This window comes from Sitophilus oryzae, unplaced genomic scaffold (assembly GCF_002938485.1).
Source record: "Sitophilus oryzae breed Bouriz unplaced genomic scaffold, Soryzae_2.0 scaffold_85_pilon_pilon, whole genome shotgun sequence".
NCBI lineage: Eukaryota > Metazoa > Arthropoda > Insecta > Coleoptera > Curculionidae > Sitophilus > Sitophilus oryzae.
In genome coordinates, this window is record NW_022147483.1 from 3,334,970 (window position 1) to 3,351,777 (window position 16,808).

The window sequence follows — 16,808 nt, forward strand, 5'->3', positions numbered from 1 at the left end:
AACGGCAAACAAAAACAGAAATAATTTTCTCTTGTCAAAGTCAGAATTTTCAAAATTCATAATAATCTTTCAAAATCTAAACCGCTCTCATTAAAGAAATTCCGAAAAGTGTTTATAGCGTCCATTTTCAAAGTAATAATTACTATCTTGTGAGTTTAATTCAAGTTTTATTTACTCCAACCGGTGATAATTGTGAAAAAGTGGCATTAAAAACTTAAAAAGCTGTGCTGTGAACTGTGAACTGCAAAACCATCCTGGATCGTGGCATAACGTCGGTTTCCAATGTTTCATAGGTATTTCATACATGCGCCCTTATATAAAATAAAGTTTCTTGTATGCAATACACTATCTTTTATTTATAAAATTAAACGAAAATAATAATAAATTTGAATAAACAATATTTGGCGATATAATTCCGGAAAAAGCCGAACCGCTCCGAAATTTTCAAAAGTTTTGGGTCGCGACCGTTGCAAGAATAGCGCCAAACAGTGTTTACATTGTCCTTATGGGCACTTTCCAATCTAAACTTGTTTCATTTATCTATGCTTTTTGTTTGATGTAAGATGTAAACAAAACAACCCTTAATAATATTCTTCACAGATATTCTTATTAATTGTATAGAACAGTGGAAACTGTAAAAAGTGGTAAATTACCACCTACATTAATAAATAATGGACACAAACCATAATTTTGGTAAGTTTCACTTGGTTTACTATTCGTTTTTTTTTGTTGAAAAGTGTGAACTGTAAAATGTTAAACCCTAGCTAAATTAAATAGACAATTTCTAAGTATAGAAAGAATTCTAAACACTAAAACCCATTAAACCCCAAACAAATCCACAAAACAAAACAAGCAAACGCCCTGGCCCAAATATCAATAAAATGTCGTACGAGAACGATCCCCATCAAGGTTGGAACGCTTTTAGCCCTATGCGCATGAACGGAACCGTTCTGAAACGGTTCTCAGCGGGGTTGGAACAAACCTAACAATAGATTAATTCAAGTCATAGAAAATTATCATAACATACTTTTTACTTCACAACCTAGATAAATTTTATAAATCAAAATATTTGTTCTTTATAAAATTTCACAATAAGAGCAGAAATAATATTTTTGGTCGGGCTTTAACTTTATGTCCAATACCTAAATTCGGTTGGCATAGACCGTTACCTACCTTCGAGAAAAAAAGGCCTGATCTTTTCCGCGTGACGTCACGACAGTAGGCGATAGACGGAACAATTCTATTGATAAACTAATAAAAAAAATGAATTTGGAAAAATCAATATTCGATCGGTATTCCACATCAAAACAGTCCTAGATGAATTTTATTAAGTAAACAGTAAGAGTATCTGTTTTTTTCTTCTTTTACCAAAAAGGTATATTTTTTACTCTAATTTTCCGTGTAAAAAAAATACCCAATAATAATTAGCACAACCTCAATTTTTATGATAATCTTCTATGAAACTTAACTAAAGGTAAATTCTTTCGAAAAAAACAAAAAAAACTTAGCAACCCAACAAAAACAGGAATTTGCTGCTTTCTGTTCAACAGTGTGATTCGAATTTTCTGCAAGGCCGATAACCATAATTTCCAACATAAAATAATAATTAGAAATAGAATTTAAAAAAAGTTTTAATATATATCGTCAACAATACTTTATTGCATTTAAGTAGATTTTTTTGTAACAATTAATGTATACAGTGTGGTGCATCGAAATACATTTTGAAAAGCTCAGATATTTTCTCCACAGATAATTTAATGCAAAAGTTTTATTAGACTTTTATGAAGAGACGTTAAAGTCGTACTTTCGTCTTTTTTTAGTAGTACTAACCATTTTTAGTAATTTTAAATAAAAAAAAATGGAGATTATGCACAGAATTTCCAAATATTTTAATTTAATTTTAGTAGTTTTCGACATATATTTGACGTTATGGAGAATTTTTGCTTTGATGTGACAGCGACAGAAGGAAAAGCAATGTTGCCAGTTTCATTGAATTTTTTTTGTTTTTTTTTAATTTTTGTTTTGAAAAATAGCCATTTTTAATTATAATTTTAAATAAAAAAAATTCACTAGATTTCAAAATATTTTATTAGAATTATGTTTGGTGCTAATACAAATTTCCTGTAAATTTAAGTTATATTCTAATGCTGTTTAAACAAAAATAAAGAGTTTGAGTTGAGGAAAAATGCAATTTTTGATGAAATAAGAGAAACATTTTTTTAACCTCAAAATTCTTGTGCTTACAGCGTGTTTTGATTGCTAGATCTATAGCTATATCGGTGATAATTTAGCCAGTATGTTACCAAAGTAATCTAATTCATATCAAAATTAAGAAAAAAATAGAAGCGCATTAAATAGAAAAAAAAAGAGTGAAATCAAAGCAATTAAATAAAACACATACAGTTACATACATTTGATACTAGATCTCTTCATAAAAGTCTAATGCAACCTTTGCATAAAATCATCTAGGGAGATAATATTTGGCCTTTTCAAATTTTACATTGAATTTCCTGTCCCATGTTTCGACGTCGGTATACTACCAGTTAAAATCCTGGCACTTATTTACGAGACGCTCTGTATAGGAACCCGCAACACTTGAACAGAAAGCAGGTATGATTAAACAGCCAAAAATGGAACAAACTAATCCCGAGAATTGCCAATGATGGCCAGCACGTACATGAAAATGTTGATAATATCCAAATAAAGGTTCAAGGCAGCGAAGACGTACTCTTCAGGAGAAATACTGTACTTATGCTTGCCACCCATCATCAACTGAGTATCGTAAATGAGATAAACGGAGAAAATAAGCGCTCCCAAAGAAGCATAGACCAAATTCACTATTCGGCTGTGCACGAAGATCGCTACAATACCGAAAACCAGCAAGATAATAACCGCTACCAACAAAATACCTCCCATCATGGTGAAATCGTACTTGGTTTGGAAAGCGAACAGCGTCAAAGCCAAACAAACCACAGCAGTGATCCCGACAGCCATCAAAACAGCATCTGGTGCATACGTGCTGGCTGAAACGCCCAAAAGAAAGCCTTCAGCTATAGTAAAAATGAACAGCATGACGTAGTTGACTGGAGCTTTGCGTCTGACTTCCCCGCAGCAAGCTAGAGTGATCATGGCGACTAGCATCACGACTAGGGCGATGATGAACAGGCTGGGGGTGTTGTGAACAAATTTCTTGGTGGGTTCGTGGAAGCAGAACAGCGCCACGAAGCCAAAGGTGATGAGCAGCTGCACCATGAGGATGGAGTAGACTTTTCTGATGAAACCTCGTCGGATGGTTTGGTCGTTAAAGTCGAAACCTTTAACGTCGCCGGGGTCTTCAGGGTTGTATGCTCCATAGCCGCCTCCTGAAAAAATAAATAATATAACGTTAATGTGAAGTGATAATAAAAATAGTTTGAGAAAAATAAAGGCGTTTTTAATCCAATCTAACGTTTCATTCAGAACCCTAGAAGTTAATGGAATAAATTAGTAAATTCAGCTACATATACTTTATACCATATAGGATCGAAAAAATCGATGATAATTTTGGTGAGGTCAAGCCCTAGACGTCATTTCTTTTAATTTAGTACTGACACGCTATTCCTCAATTTGATTTGATTTTTTTTATTGTGATTGTTACACACAATTCCTCAATTATTATTACTCAATTTGACCGCATTTTCAAGCTCCAGAAGAGAGCTGTTCGATATTCACTGGGACTAAACAGCAGAACTCATTGCCGGGACTTTTTTAAAGAATTAAAAATATTAACTCTTCCTTCCTTATTGATATTTGAATCCGTTTGCCTAATACGTAAGCATGTATCAGCTTCTCAAGAAAGCGGGGCCTATTTTACCATAAGGCCCGGTGGTCTGGGGGGCCCGATAAGGTTGTAAAATATTTATAATTTCTTGAAATTTTGAATTTAATTGGAAAAGAGAGCTCGAATTTTTGCTTGGGCCTTAGGGCCCGATCAGATGAAAAATAGACCCTGCAAGAAATGCTATCTTACACTTATCCACTCAGGAACGCGGAGCAAGATCTTTATCTACCTACTCCACGCTTATTTTTATTTTTTTATTCTTTAACATTGTAAACATTTATAAATGTTTATTTTAAACAATAAGACTGACAATGTAATTTGTATACTTGTTTTTTGTATTCTCTTTTGTTTGTTTACCTTTGTCTACAAATTGTAACATTTTTTGAAAATAAAGGAATAGGGGGGTGGTGATGTGTGATTATCTAGAGCGTCACCGTTTTTTTTTGGTCGCCGTTTTTTGTCCTCGCTTACTATACCGAATCTTTCCCAATTTTCCCAGAATTTATTTATAACAATCTGGCAACCCCAATTAGCGTAAAAGTTTGTTCCTCTAATTTTAACGTAAGCTTGCAGGAGGCCAAAATTAGCGGTTGCAATTTTCAATTAGTAGAAATGTTTAAGCCTTTTTTTAAAGTTATGAGACTTTTAAAAGCCTTCTTTTTTAAAGCAGTTGGCGTAAAAGTTTGTTCATTTATTTTCAATGTAAGATTGTAAGCAATCAGTTATTTACTTCATTAATTTTGAGGTTTTGATGAAGCTTAAATAAATACAGGGATTGTTAGATTCTACGATTGAAATAAAACGATTCTACGATTGAAATAAAGGCAAATTTGATTAAGGTTTATCACACTTAAACCTTACCGTTTTTGAAATATTTTCAATTTTGTGAAATAGCAGAAAAATATTTAAGGCTTCATTTCTCCAAGGGTATCAAAATTATACTTTCTTATACAGAGTGTCCAAAAATTTATGTTAAATAATGACTAGCTTTAAACAGCTGTAACTTGTTTAATTTAAATGGAACATCCTGTATATTTTACTTAATTCATATGCACTATTTAATTGTCTATCAAATTGTATTATACCGTTTTTACCTATCTCTTCAAGTTTACGTAGAAAATGCCTTTTCTTATAATTTAGACTTCGTTTATCACTATACCCATGGAATATTGACATTTTAGATTATTTTTAAAGATGTAACAAATTTTCAAAGAGTACAGATACTAATATTGTAGATATAGTTTGCTTATTTCATTAAAAAATAAATGTTTAAATATTATTTGTTAAAAAGGACCAATTAATATGATCCTAGTATTATTTAAACTACATTAATTGACTGTTTACGTTGATTAATAATAGTTGCTCCAAATACTAAAAAACTGAATTTTGTATGTGTATTAGACAGTATGGTAAAAAGTAACACCTTATACATTTTATTTTATTTTTTGACGATTATTATATTGATTTCTGAGTCAAATCCACATTTATTTAGAATAATTTATTAATTAAAACAGTATGTAATTAACTAATTTTTGGGATCTTTTACAAATATTTAAATAGTTTCCTTTTTGTAACAAATGTGTGGGCTTGCAATATTATTATTTTTGAATGGTATTTTGTACAATATGTTGCTTTAAAAAAATCCAAAATGTCAATATTCCATGGTTATAGTGATAAATGAGGTCTAAATTATATAGGTAACAAATGGTATAATACAATTTGATAAATAATTAAGTTGGGCATCTGATTCACGTAAAATATACAGGGTGTTCTATTTAAATTAAACAAGTTATTGTCGTTTAAAGATAGTAATTATTTAATATACATTTTTGGACACTCTGTATAAGGAAGTATAATTTTTATTATGGCAACACAATATCTGATCAATAAAATATAATCTTCAGTAAATATCTAGTATTAAAAACTCTGATACACTTAGAGAAATGAAGCCTTAAATTTTTTACTGCAATTTCACAAAATTGAAAATATTTCAAAAACGGTAAGGTTTAAGTGTGATAAACCTTAATCAAATTTACCTTTATTTTAATCGTGGAATCTAAAAATAGAATAATATAGAAGGTGTTACATTTAAAAAATATAACTATACTATTTTTTACTTATTTGGGACACTCTATATTTTTTCAAATTATTTTTAAATTGTAGTTCTAATAGTCCTTCAACGAACCCAAAACTTACAATTTGTAGAAATCTAATTGTTTAGCTACAATACTCCGTGTCGTATGTGGTGAACAACTCTGTATATTGCTCAGGCATCTGTAGAGGTTAGTAATGTAAGAGCTATCGTTTCTTGAAGATTACAAAAAGATTTTTGGTTTTAGATCATGAAGTAATTATTGTTATCAGGAATATCAGGTAGTAATCGGAAATTTGAAGTTGCATGTAATGATGTAATGTCATTTTAACCATAAAAATAAAAATTAAAGTTGAATAGCTAAGCTGTGTTTATATATTTTAGTTTTTTTTCTTTGTTTTTTTTAGAGAAACCTCTCCGAGACGTTAAGTATTTTCTGTCGGTTAGGCAAATTTGTTTCAACAGTAAAAAACCACTGACAAGCTGGTTTCCGTCTGGATTCAACACAGTAGTATTTATAAAGAATAACTTTTTTATTTTGTAGATTTTCTTCCAGTGGCGAAAACCCAGAGAAAAAGAATTTGGAATATAGAACAATAAGAGTATAATACAGAGAAAAATTCTAATAAGAAAACGTTTTTCTTCTTTTCTATTATATCAATATTTTCATTGTTATTTACAATCTATATTCTGCTCTTTACCTTTACATATTTTTTTGTTATATTAAGATGTAAGACATCTAGACACATTTCAGAAAAAAGTTTGTTTTAAATCTCTCAAAAATACTTGCACTTAGTTATGAGACACCCTGTATACAGGATTTTTTACACATTGTATTAGAAAGATTTAAGCTTCGTTCAGAACCTCGAAATTAGTGGTTTCAATTAGCACAGCAGTTTGTTCCTTTAATTTCAATGTAAGCATTCAGAACGTCCAAATTAGTGGTAGTAAATTATTAGTAGAAAAAGTTAACAAACTTTTGACTTTTCCACTAATTATACTTCAAAATTTGAGAGCAATGTCATTTTGGCCTTTGATTCATCAAGAGACATTGCGGTTCAAAATCAAAAGTTTATTGTTTTATAAGCTAAATATTTGGCTTTCTCTACTAGGATATCCTGTTAATTTTAATTGTGTTTTTTAGACATCGTGAATGATAACTAAAAAGTATAAAGTGTAATTGAAACCACTAATTTATTCGACTAATCTCGAAATTAGTGGTTTCAATTAGCCCAAGTTCGTTCCCCTAATTTCAATTTAAGCATTTAAAACGTCAAAATTGGTGGTAGTAAAACTAGTACGCTTCATTCGGAACCTCGTAATTAGTGGTTTTAATTAGCGTATAAGCTTTTGTTTCTTTAATTTTAATCTAAGCATTCAGAACGTCCAAATTAGTGGTAGTAAATTATTAGGAGAAAAAGTTAACAAACTTTTGACTTTTCCACTAATTATACTTCAAAATTTGAGAGCAATGTCATTTTGGCCTTTGATTCATCAAGAGACATTGTGGTTCAAAATCAAAAGTTTATTGTTTTATAAGCTAAATATTTGGCTTTCTCTATGGATACAACTGACTACCGCAAGCTGTTGCTAGGACATCCTGTTAATTTTAATTGTGTTTTTTAGACATCGTGAATGATAACTAAAAAGTATAAAGTGTAATTGAAACCACTAATTTATTCGACTAATCTCGAAATTAGTGGTTTCAATTAGCCCAAGTTCGTTCCCCTAATTTCACTTTAAGCATTTAAAACGTCAAAATTGGTGGTAGTAAAACTAGTACGCTTCATTCGGAACCTCGTAATTAGTGGTTTTAATTAGCGTATAAGCTTTTGTTTCTTTAATTTTAATCTAAGCATTCAGAACGTCCAAATTAGTGGTAGTAAATTATTAGTAGAAAAAGTTAACAAACTTTTGACTTTTCCACTAATTATACTTCAAAATTTGAGAGCAATGTCATTTTGGCCTTTGATTCATCAAGAGACATTGTGGTTCAAAATCAAAAGTTTATTGTTTTATAAGCTAAATATTTGGCTTTCTCTATGGATACAACTGACTACCGCAAGCTGTTGCTAGGATATCCTGTTAATTTTAATTGTGTTTTTTAGACATCGTGAATGATAACTAAAAAGTATAAAGTGTAATTGAAACCACTAATTTATTCGACTAATCTCGAAATTAGTGGTTTCAATTAACCCAAGTTCGTTCCCTAATTTCAATTTAAGCATTTAAAACGTCAAAATTGGTGGTAGTAAAACTAGTACGCTTCATTCGGAACCTCGTAATTAGTGGTTTTAATTAGCGTATAAGCTTTTGTTTCTTTAATTTTAATCTAAGCATTCAGAACGTCCAAATTAGTGGTAGTAAATTATTAGGAGAAAAAGTTAACAAACTTTTGACTTTTCCACTAATTATACTTCAAAATTTGAGAGCAATGTCATTTTGGCCTTTGATTCATCAAGAGACATTGTGGTTCAAAATCAAAAGTTTATTGTTTTATAAGCTAAATATTTGGCTTTCTCTATGGATACAACTGACTACCGCAAGCTGTTGCTAGGACATCCTGTTAATTTTAATTGTGTTTTTAGACATCGTGAATGATAACTAAAAAGTATAAAGTGTAATTGAAACCACTAATTTATTCGACTAATCTCGAAATTAGTGGTTTCAATTAATAAGTTCGTTCCCCTAATTTCACTTTAAGCATTTAAAACGTCAAAATTGGTGGTAGTAAAACTAGTACGCTTCATTCGGAACCTCGTAATTAGTGGTTTTAATTAGCGTATAAGCTTTGTTTCTTTAATTTTAATCTAAGCATTCAGAACGTCCAAATTAGTGGTAGTAAATTATTAGGAGAAAAAGTTAACAAACTTTTGACTTTTCCACTAATTATACTTCAAAATTTGAGAGCAATGTCATTTTGGCCTTTGATTCATCAAGAGACATTGTGGTTCAAAATCAAAAGTTTATTGTTTTATAAGCTAAATATTTGGCTTTCTCTATGGATACAACTGACTACCGCAAGCTGTTGCTAGGATATCCTATTAATTTTAATTGTGTTTTTTAGACATCGTGAATGATAACTAAAAAGTATAAAGTGTAATTGAAACCATTAATTTATTCGACTAATCTCGAAATTAGTGGTTTCAATTAGCCCAAGTTCGTTCCCCTAATTTCAATTTAAGCATTTAAAACGTCAAAATTGGTGGTAGTAAAACTAGTATAAGCTTTTGATTCTTTAATTTTAATCTAAGCATTCAGAACGTCAAAATTAGTGGTAGACATTTTCAATTAGTAGAAAAAGTTATCGAACTTTTAACTTTTCCACTAACTATACTTCAAAATTTGCGAGAAACGTATTTTTGGCCTTTGATTATCTTCCGTCAAGAGAAATTGTGGTTATAAATCAAAAGTTGATTGCTTTATAAGCTAAATATTAGGCTTTCTCTATGGATACAACTGACTAACGCAAGCTGTTCCCAGGATATTCCATTAATTTTAATTGTTTTTTAAACATTGTGAATGATCATAAACTAAAAAGTATAAAGTGTAATTAAAACCACTAATTTATTCCACTAATTGCGAGGTTCTGAATCAAGCTTAAAGGATAACTGAAACCACTAATTTAAAGGTTCTGAATGAGGCTTTATTCTCTCCTTTTAACGTTTGAAATTTAGAAAATATCAGTTAAATAATAATATAATATTTAACGTTAGTCATAAAAAGAACTTTAAAAATGGTGCAAAATAAATAAATGTGCTTCTTTTAAGTAAACATACAGAAATAAAACAAACGTGAGGATAATGTTTTATTAGTAATATTAGTACAAGATCAGTGCAATTTTATGAATTAGACAAAAATACATATAACCCAATGAAAAAAAAAATGCAATTTTTTTAAGAACATTTTTAAAAAATAAGGTTAAAACAGCACAATTTTTACATTTCGTAACTGATTAACAATGTGTGAAAATAACGTGTGTGTGTTTATTTTAAATAATAATACAAAAATAAAACCAAATAAAACTATAGTTTTGTTTTTCTTTTATTGTTAAAATAGGATAATGTAACTTATAATTACTAAAAAAGAAAGCAAATGCAAAAATTACTGTAATTTAAATTAAAAAAAACCTTAATACATAATATATCTTTTAAATACAGTCTTCTTTTACAACATGGCACGTTAAAGAACACAAAAAAGGAACCTAAAATCGCCTCAATCCCTGAACAAGCTCAAAATATGAAAAATGAAGACTGGACTCCTTCCATGATCATCTAGATGTTGTGGTTACTACTAGGTAAGAGCAGATATCTAAGGAAATGAGACAAAATAGCTACTAATAGCTTTTTCTTTTAGACTTTCGAATAAACAACAATATAACTATAGTTTTATTTTATCTCGTTGTGGATAGACAATAACGCAACTTAAAATATTACTAAAAAAAAAGAACAAATGCAAAAAATACTGTAATTTTTCTTTTAAGTGACACTAATACAAATAACTATCAAATACAGTCTTATTTTCCAATATGGCACATGAAAGAACACATAAAACAGGAACCAATAATCGTCTCAGTTCCTGAACGCGCTCAAAATACGCAAAATGAAGACCAATATGTTCAGAATATCCAGATATATTGCCAGAACCGCGAAAATATACTCTTCAGGCGAAATGCTGAACTTGTGTGCTCCTCCCATGATCATCTGGATATCGTACACCAAGTAAAAGGAGAACAGTGTCACTCCAAGACATAGGTAGCCTATAATTGCAATCCTACTATACATGGCACCTGCCAGAATTCCGAACAAAATCAACATGATGAGGGACACGAACAGACATCCTCCCATGCCGGTAAAATCCCACTTGGTCTGGCAAGCGAACAGTGCCAACGACACACAGATTACAGCGGTCGCACCCAGGGCTATCCAGATCTCGTTAGGTTGATAGAAACTAGTCACCAAGCCTAGAGGTGGACTTTCGGCTATTGTGAACAGGAAAAGCCAGATGTAGTTGTAAGGTGGCGTGCGACGCAGTTTCTGGAAACAGGCGAATATAAAGATTATAATAATGGCAAATGCAAGCGCAGATCAAGATTATCCAGTAATATTTTACGGCAAAGTCTCTTAGTGCAGGTATGTAAGGAAATGGTGACATAATAGCTACTCTCAGTAAGAAATGAGCTGCTGGAATGAAGAAAACCTTTCTCGTAAAGCTCTTTCTTTTAGACTTTTCGAATAAACAACAATATAACTATAGTTTTATTTTATCTCGTTGTCAGTAGACAAAAACGCAACTTAAAATTACTAAAAAAAGAACAAATGCAAAAAATACTGTAATTTTCCTTTTAAGTGACACTAATACAAATAACTGTCAAATACAGTCTTATTTTCCAATATGGCACATGAAAGAACACATAAAACAGGAACCAATAATCGTCTCAGTTCCTGAACGCGCTCAAAATACGCAAAATGAAGACCAATATGTTCAGAATATCGAGATATATTGCCAGAACCGCGAAAATATACTCTTCAGGCGAAATGCTGAACTTGTGTGCTCCTCCCATGATCATCTGGATATCGTACACCAAGTAAAAGGAGAACAGTGTCACTCCAAGACACAGGTAGCCTATAATTGCAATCCTACTATACATGGCACCTGCCAGAATTCCGAACAGAATGAGCATGATGAGGGACACGAACAGACATCCTCCCATGCCGGTAAAATCCCACTTGGTCTGGCAAGCGAACAGTGCCAACGACACACAGACTACAGCGGTCGCACCCAGGGCTATCCAGATCTCGTCAGGTTGATAGAAACTAGCCACCAAGCCTAGAGGTAGACTTTCGGCTATTGTGAACAGAAAGAGCAAGATGTAGTTGTATGGTGGCGTGCGACGCAGTTTCTGGAAACAGGCGAATATAAAGATTATAATAATGGCAAATGCAAGCACAGATCAAGATTATCCAGTAATATTTTACGACAAAGTCTCTTAGTGCAGGTATGTAAGGAAATGGTGACATAATAGCTACTCTCAGTAAGAAATGAGCTGCTGGAATGAAGAAAACCTTTCTCATAAAGCTTTTTCTTTTAGACTTTTCGAATAAACAACAATATAACTATAGTTTTATTTTATCTCGTTGTCAGTAGACAATAACGCAACTTAAAATTACTAAAAAAAGAACAAATGCAAAAATACTGTAATTTTCCTTTTAAGTGACACTAATAGAAATAACTGTCAAATACAGTCTTATTTTCCAATATGGCACATGAAAGAACACATAAAACAGGAACCAATAATCGTCTCAGTTCCTGAACGCGCTCAAAATACGCAAAATGAAGACCAATATGTTCAGAATATCCAGATATATTGCCAGAACCGCGAAAATATACTCTTCAGGCGAAATGCTGAACTTGTGTGCTCCTCCCATGATCATCTGGATATCGTACACCAAGTAAAAGGAGAACAGTGTCACTCCAAGACATAGGTAGCCTATAATTGCAATCCTACTATACATGGCACCTGCCAGAATTCCGAACAGAATGAGCATGATGAGGGACACGAACAGACATCCTCCCATGCCGGTAAAATCCCACTTGGTCTGGCAAGCGAACAATGCCAACGACACACAGACTACAGCGGTCGCACCCAGGGCTATCCAGATCTCGTCAGGTTGATAGAAACTAGCCACCAAGCCTAGAGGTAGACTTTCGGCTATTGTGAACAGAAAGAGCAAGATGTAGTTGTATGGTGGCGTGCGACGCAGTTTCTGGAAACAGGCGAATATAAAGATTATAATTATGGCGACTGCAGCGCAGATCAAAATAATCCAGTAGTAGTTTATGGCAAAATCTCTTAGTGCAGGTACGTAAGGGAATGGTGCCATGACAGCTATAGTCAGTAACAGCTGGGCCGATAAAATGAGAAAAACCTTTCTCATAAAGCTCCTTCTGATGGATCTTTCGGTGAAGCCCAGCTGCATAGGAGGCATCTGGACCTTGGTGTCCTCAGCATCTTTGTCGGGTTTATCCGCGTCTTTTTTATCATCTAAAAACGTTAAATAAGGTTCGTTTAGTCTTGTTTCTGAAAAATGGGAAACACCCGTACAACGAAAAGCATAACTTCCGTTAAGCTGCATGCAGATAGGTCCTAGAATGCCAAAGGTTTTGAAGAAATACATTGAATACATGGCCGCAGTAATCTACACAATAAAGCCTTGATTTAACATAAAAATATTCCCCAAAGTTCTACAAAGAAACGCCCTGTATAGCAAGAATGTGTTTCATTGTAATAATTTGATAGTTTATGTATGAGAAAATAAGCGTAAAAACACGAAACATCAAGAAGCTTTTCACAAATATTCTATACATCGATGTAACAATTGTTTTGTGTATTTGTGTTAATTGCTCATTTTATAGTGGACTTCGTTCTTCACCAAGAACTCTAAAAGCGTCAGTCTCAAGAAACACCTCATTTTCATCATGCGGTTGTATACTGTAACAACACAAAAATCTTTAGGCCAAACACATTAAGTTATGTATTGCTTTGTGTTGCAAAATTGGTGGTTTTATTTTATAGTGTTGCATATCAGTCTTCATGGAAATTTTATTTCCTTGTTAAGATATTATTTTTACAGAACACAAGTACTTTAAGACAGACATATAAAGTTACGTGTTGTGCTGTGATAATAGCATGACACATGCAGCATAACATATAAATTTATGTGTTGTGATGTGATGGTTTGTGTTCAAAATTGATATTTTGATTTTCCAGTGTAATGACGATTTTCACTATAGGCTTCATTTTACAGAACACATAAATTCATTAGGGCATACACATAAAATTATGTGTTTTCAGTTTGTGTTGGTTTGTGTTCACAATTGATTCTTTCCTACTGTAAATTCGATTTTCCCTATAATCTTCATTTACAGAACACACAAATCCATTATAAAATTATGTGTTTTGAGGTTTGTGTTCATAATTGATACTTTCCTAGAGTAACGTCGATTTTCCCTATAATATTCATTCAGAGAACACATAAATTCATTAGGACATACGCATAAAATTATGTTTTCAGTTTTGTGTTGGTCTGTGTTAAGAACTGGTAGTTTCGCTTTTTGAGTATAAAATATCAATATTTATTTACAAAACACAAATCCTTTAAGGCTGACACATATATTTAAATGTTGTGTTGTGTTGCTCTGTGTTAATAACTAGCATTTGTTTTTCAGCGCAACACATAGATATTCATTTACAAAAGAGATAAATTCATTAGGACATACACATAAAATTATGTGTTTTCAGTGTTGTGTTGGTTTGTATTCATTATTGATACTTTCCTACTTCACCTCGATTTTCTCTATAATCTTCATTTACAGCCCACATAAATCCATTAGGACATACACATAAAATTATGTGGTTTCAGATTTGTGTAATAGAGTACGAGAAATTAAGAATATTGGCAGCGATTTAGTAGCGAAATGGAGGCGGATATGTACGGAGCACAAAAACGTATTTGGAAGATGTTGAGGGGTTTGAAACGAGAAACAAATGAAACAATACAACTAAGAACAATTGCAGAAGATACGTGGGAAAAATATTTCAGATACTTATACGCAGAAACAGATGAACCAATGGAAGCACAAGAGACCAGCCAAAGAGATAATATAGAAGATCATGCGCAAATAACTTACAAGCAAGTAGAAGAGACAATAAGGAAACTTAAAAATAGAAAATCTCCTAATCAAGATAAAATACCAAACGAGCTAATAAAAAACGCAGGCACGGCTATCATAGAGGAATACACAAAACTGTTTAACATTATATTACAACATAAGACAATACCAGAAGAATGGAAACGAAGTATAACAATACCCATTTTTAAAAAGGGAGATAAAACAGACCCAGCAAACTACAGAGGAATATAACATTACTGAGCACCTCGCTACAACTTCTGACTAAGATCATTGCGGACAAAATCTCCTCAATAGTGCCAATAAGCGAGGAACAACAAGGATTCCGAAGGAACCGATCAACTACCGATGCACTATTCATACTCAGGCAACTAGTTGAAAAATTCTTAGAATATAATTCTCCAGCCTATCTATGTTTTATAGATTTAACAAAGGCCTTTGATAAGAGTCCAACTAAAAGACCACCAAGACCAAAAATCACCATCTTGGAAAGCAGTAATGTTTCGAAAGAACTCACAGAACTTATCAAGGACTTAAACACAAACACAACAACCCAAATAAGAACAAACTTTACCTTAACGCAGCATCTTCGAACTACAACTGGTATTCGCCAAGGCGACAGCCTCAGCCCTCTGTTATTCAACATAATCATGGATCAAGTAATAAAAACCGTCAAGAATACTGGATTAGGATATCGAATGGGAATGCATAAAGTAAATATATTATGCTATGCCGATGACGCAGTACTTATTGCAGAGTCAGAGGACGACCTCCAAAGAATGCTACAAGCTTTTAACAGACAGGCAGAAAAACTTAACATGCAAATTTCCACAAATAAGACCAAATGCATGACCATTACAAAGGAGCCTCTACGGTGCAAATTGGTAATAAAAAACAAAACTATTGATCAGATAATGTCATTCGAATACCTTGGATGCAAAATTACAAGCTCAGGATTTCTGGAAGAAGTAATGAAACAAGCCAATAAAGCTGCCGCAATATCAGGACATCTTAAATATCCCATATGGAAAAACAAACATTTGAGTACAGAATGTAAGTCAAGAATATACAAAACCTGCATACGACGAGTGATGACATATGGTGCGGAAACCAGAGCTGAAACATCAGTGACAAAGAGAATCCTACGAACTACTGAAATGAAGACCTTAAGAATAACTGGATACACATTGAGGGACAGACAGAGAAATGTAGACATAAGAGAAAAGTGCCAAACAAACGACGTTGTCAGATGGATAAGGCAGAGAAGAAGAGAATGGAACCAGCATGTCAATAGAATGGGCTCCGACAGAATGGCCATAATAATTCGCGACAACGTACCCCATGGCAGAAGACCTACTGGATGACCACCTAAACGTTGGCAAGACAGTTGGCAGTCAACCTCGCAAGAGTTGCTTAGACGAGGAGGAAACCGGAACTAAACAGGCGATACGCCTTCTAAAAGAAGAAGAAGAAGATTTGTGTTGGTCTGTGTTCAGAACTGGTAGTTTCGCTTTTTGAGTATAAAATATCAATGCTTATTTACAAAACACAAAAAATCAAATGTTGTGATGTGCTGTTTTGTGTTTATAACTAGCATTTCTTTTCAGCGTAACATATCGATATTCGTTTACAAAACACATAAATTCTTTAGGACATACACACAAAATTATGTGTTTGCAGAGCTGTGTTGGTTTGTGTTCAAGTGGTGTTTTTATTACGCCTCAAAACATGTATGCGACGCCCCCTACAGGTAGGAGTCATATTGATATCGAAAAAATCGAAATAAAAATAAAACTTCTGCATGCACTCTGTATCTCCGAAACAATGTATTTTAATACATACATTTACATAAACTTTTTTACCTATTTTTATCTGCAGAATATGCTGCTAAAGTTTCCCGAATACAATTAGGACCACCCTGTATATTATTATACAAATACTAAAAATAAATATATTTTGAGTTATTATTGTTAGTAATTATAAAATCATAGTATATACTATTGTTGGTGTTGTTAGTGTGAACGTGTAAGTAATGTTTAGTTTCACTGTAAGCGCTAAATAAAATAGGACACTTAGGAATTCATTACCGAAGAAAGCAGCAAAATAAAACCATTTTTACGTAAATATTATGCACATCTATACCATTTTTCCTGTTAAAATCACTGATTAGATTGTTCTTAAAAGTACAGAAAATGTGATTTTGAC

The 16,808-nt window shown here is 32.5% G+C and overlaps 1 protein-coding gene across 6 annotated transcripts in view; it reads right to left on the bottom strand.

Annotated features, from left to right (window-relative positions):
* Positions 1–543: 543 nt before the first annotated feature.
* Positions 544–16,808, bottom strand: part of LOC115890142 (protein lifeguard 1-like) — a 31,646-nt gene continuing 15,381 nt past the window's right edge. For 5 of the 6 annotated variants that reach the window (XM_030910293.1, XM_030910298.1, XM_030910295.1 and 2 more), the window contains exon 4: positions 544–3,362. In XM_030910293.1, coding sequence (XP_030766153.1) covers positions 2,641–3,362 — 722 coding nt within the window. In that variant the 3' untranslated portion in view covers positions 544–2,640. Of the gene's footprint in view, positions 3,363–11,010; positions 12,958–16,808 lie in introns of those variants that run through there. The other variant, XM_030910297.1, reaches the window with a different exon arrangement.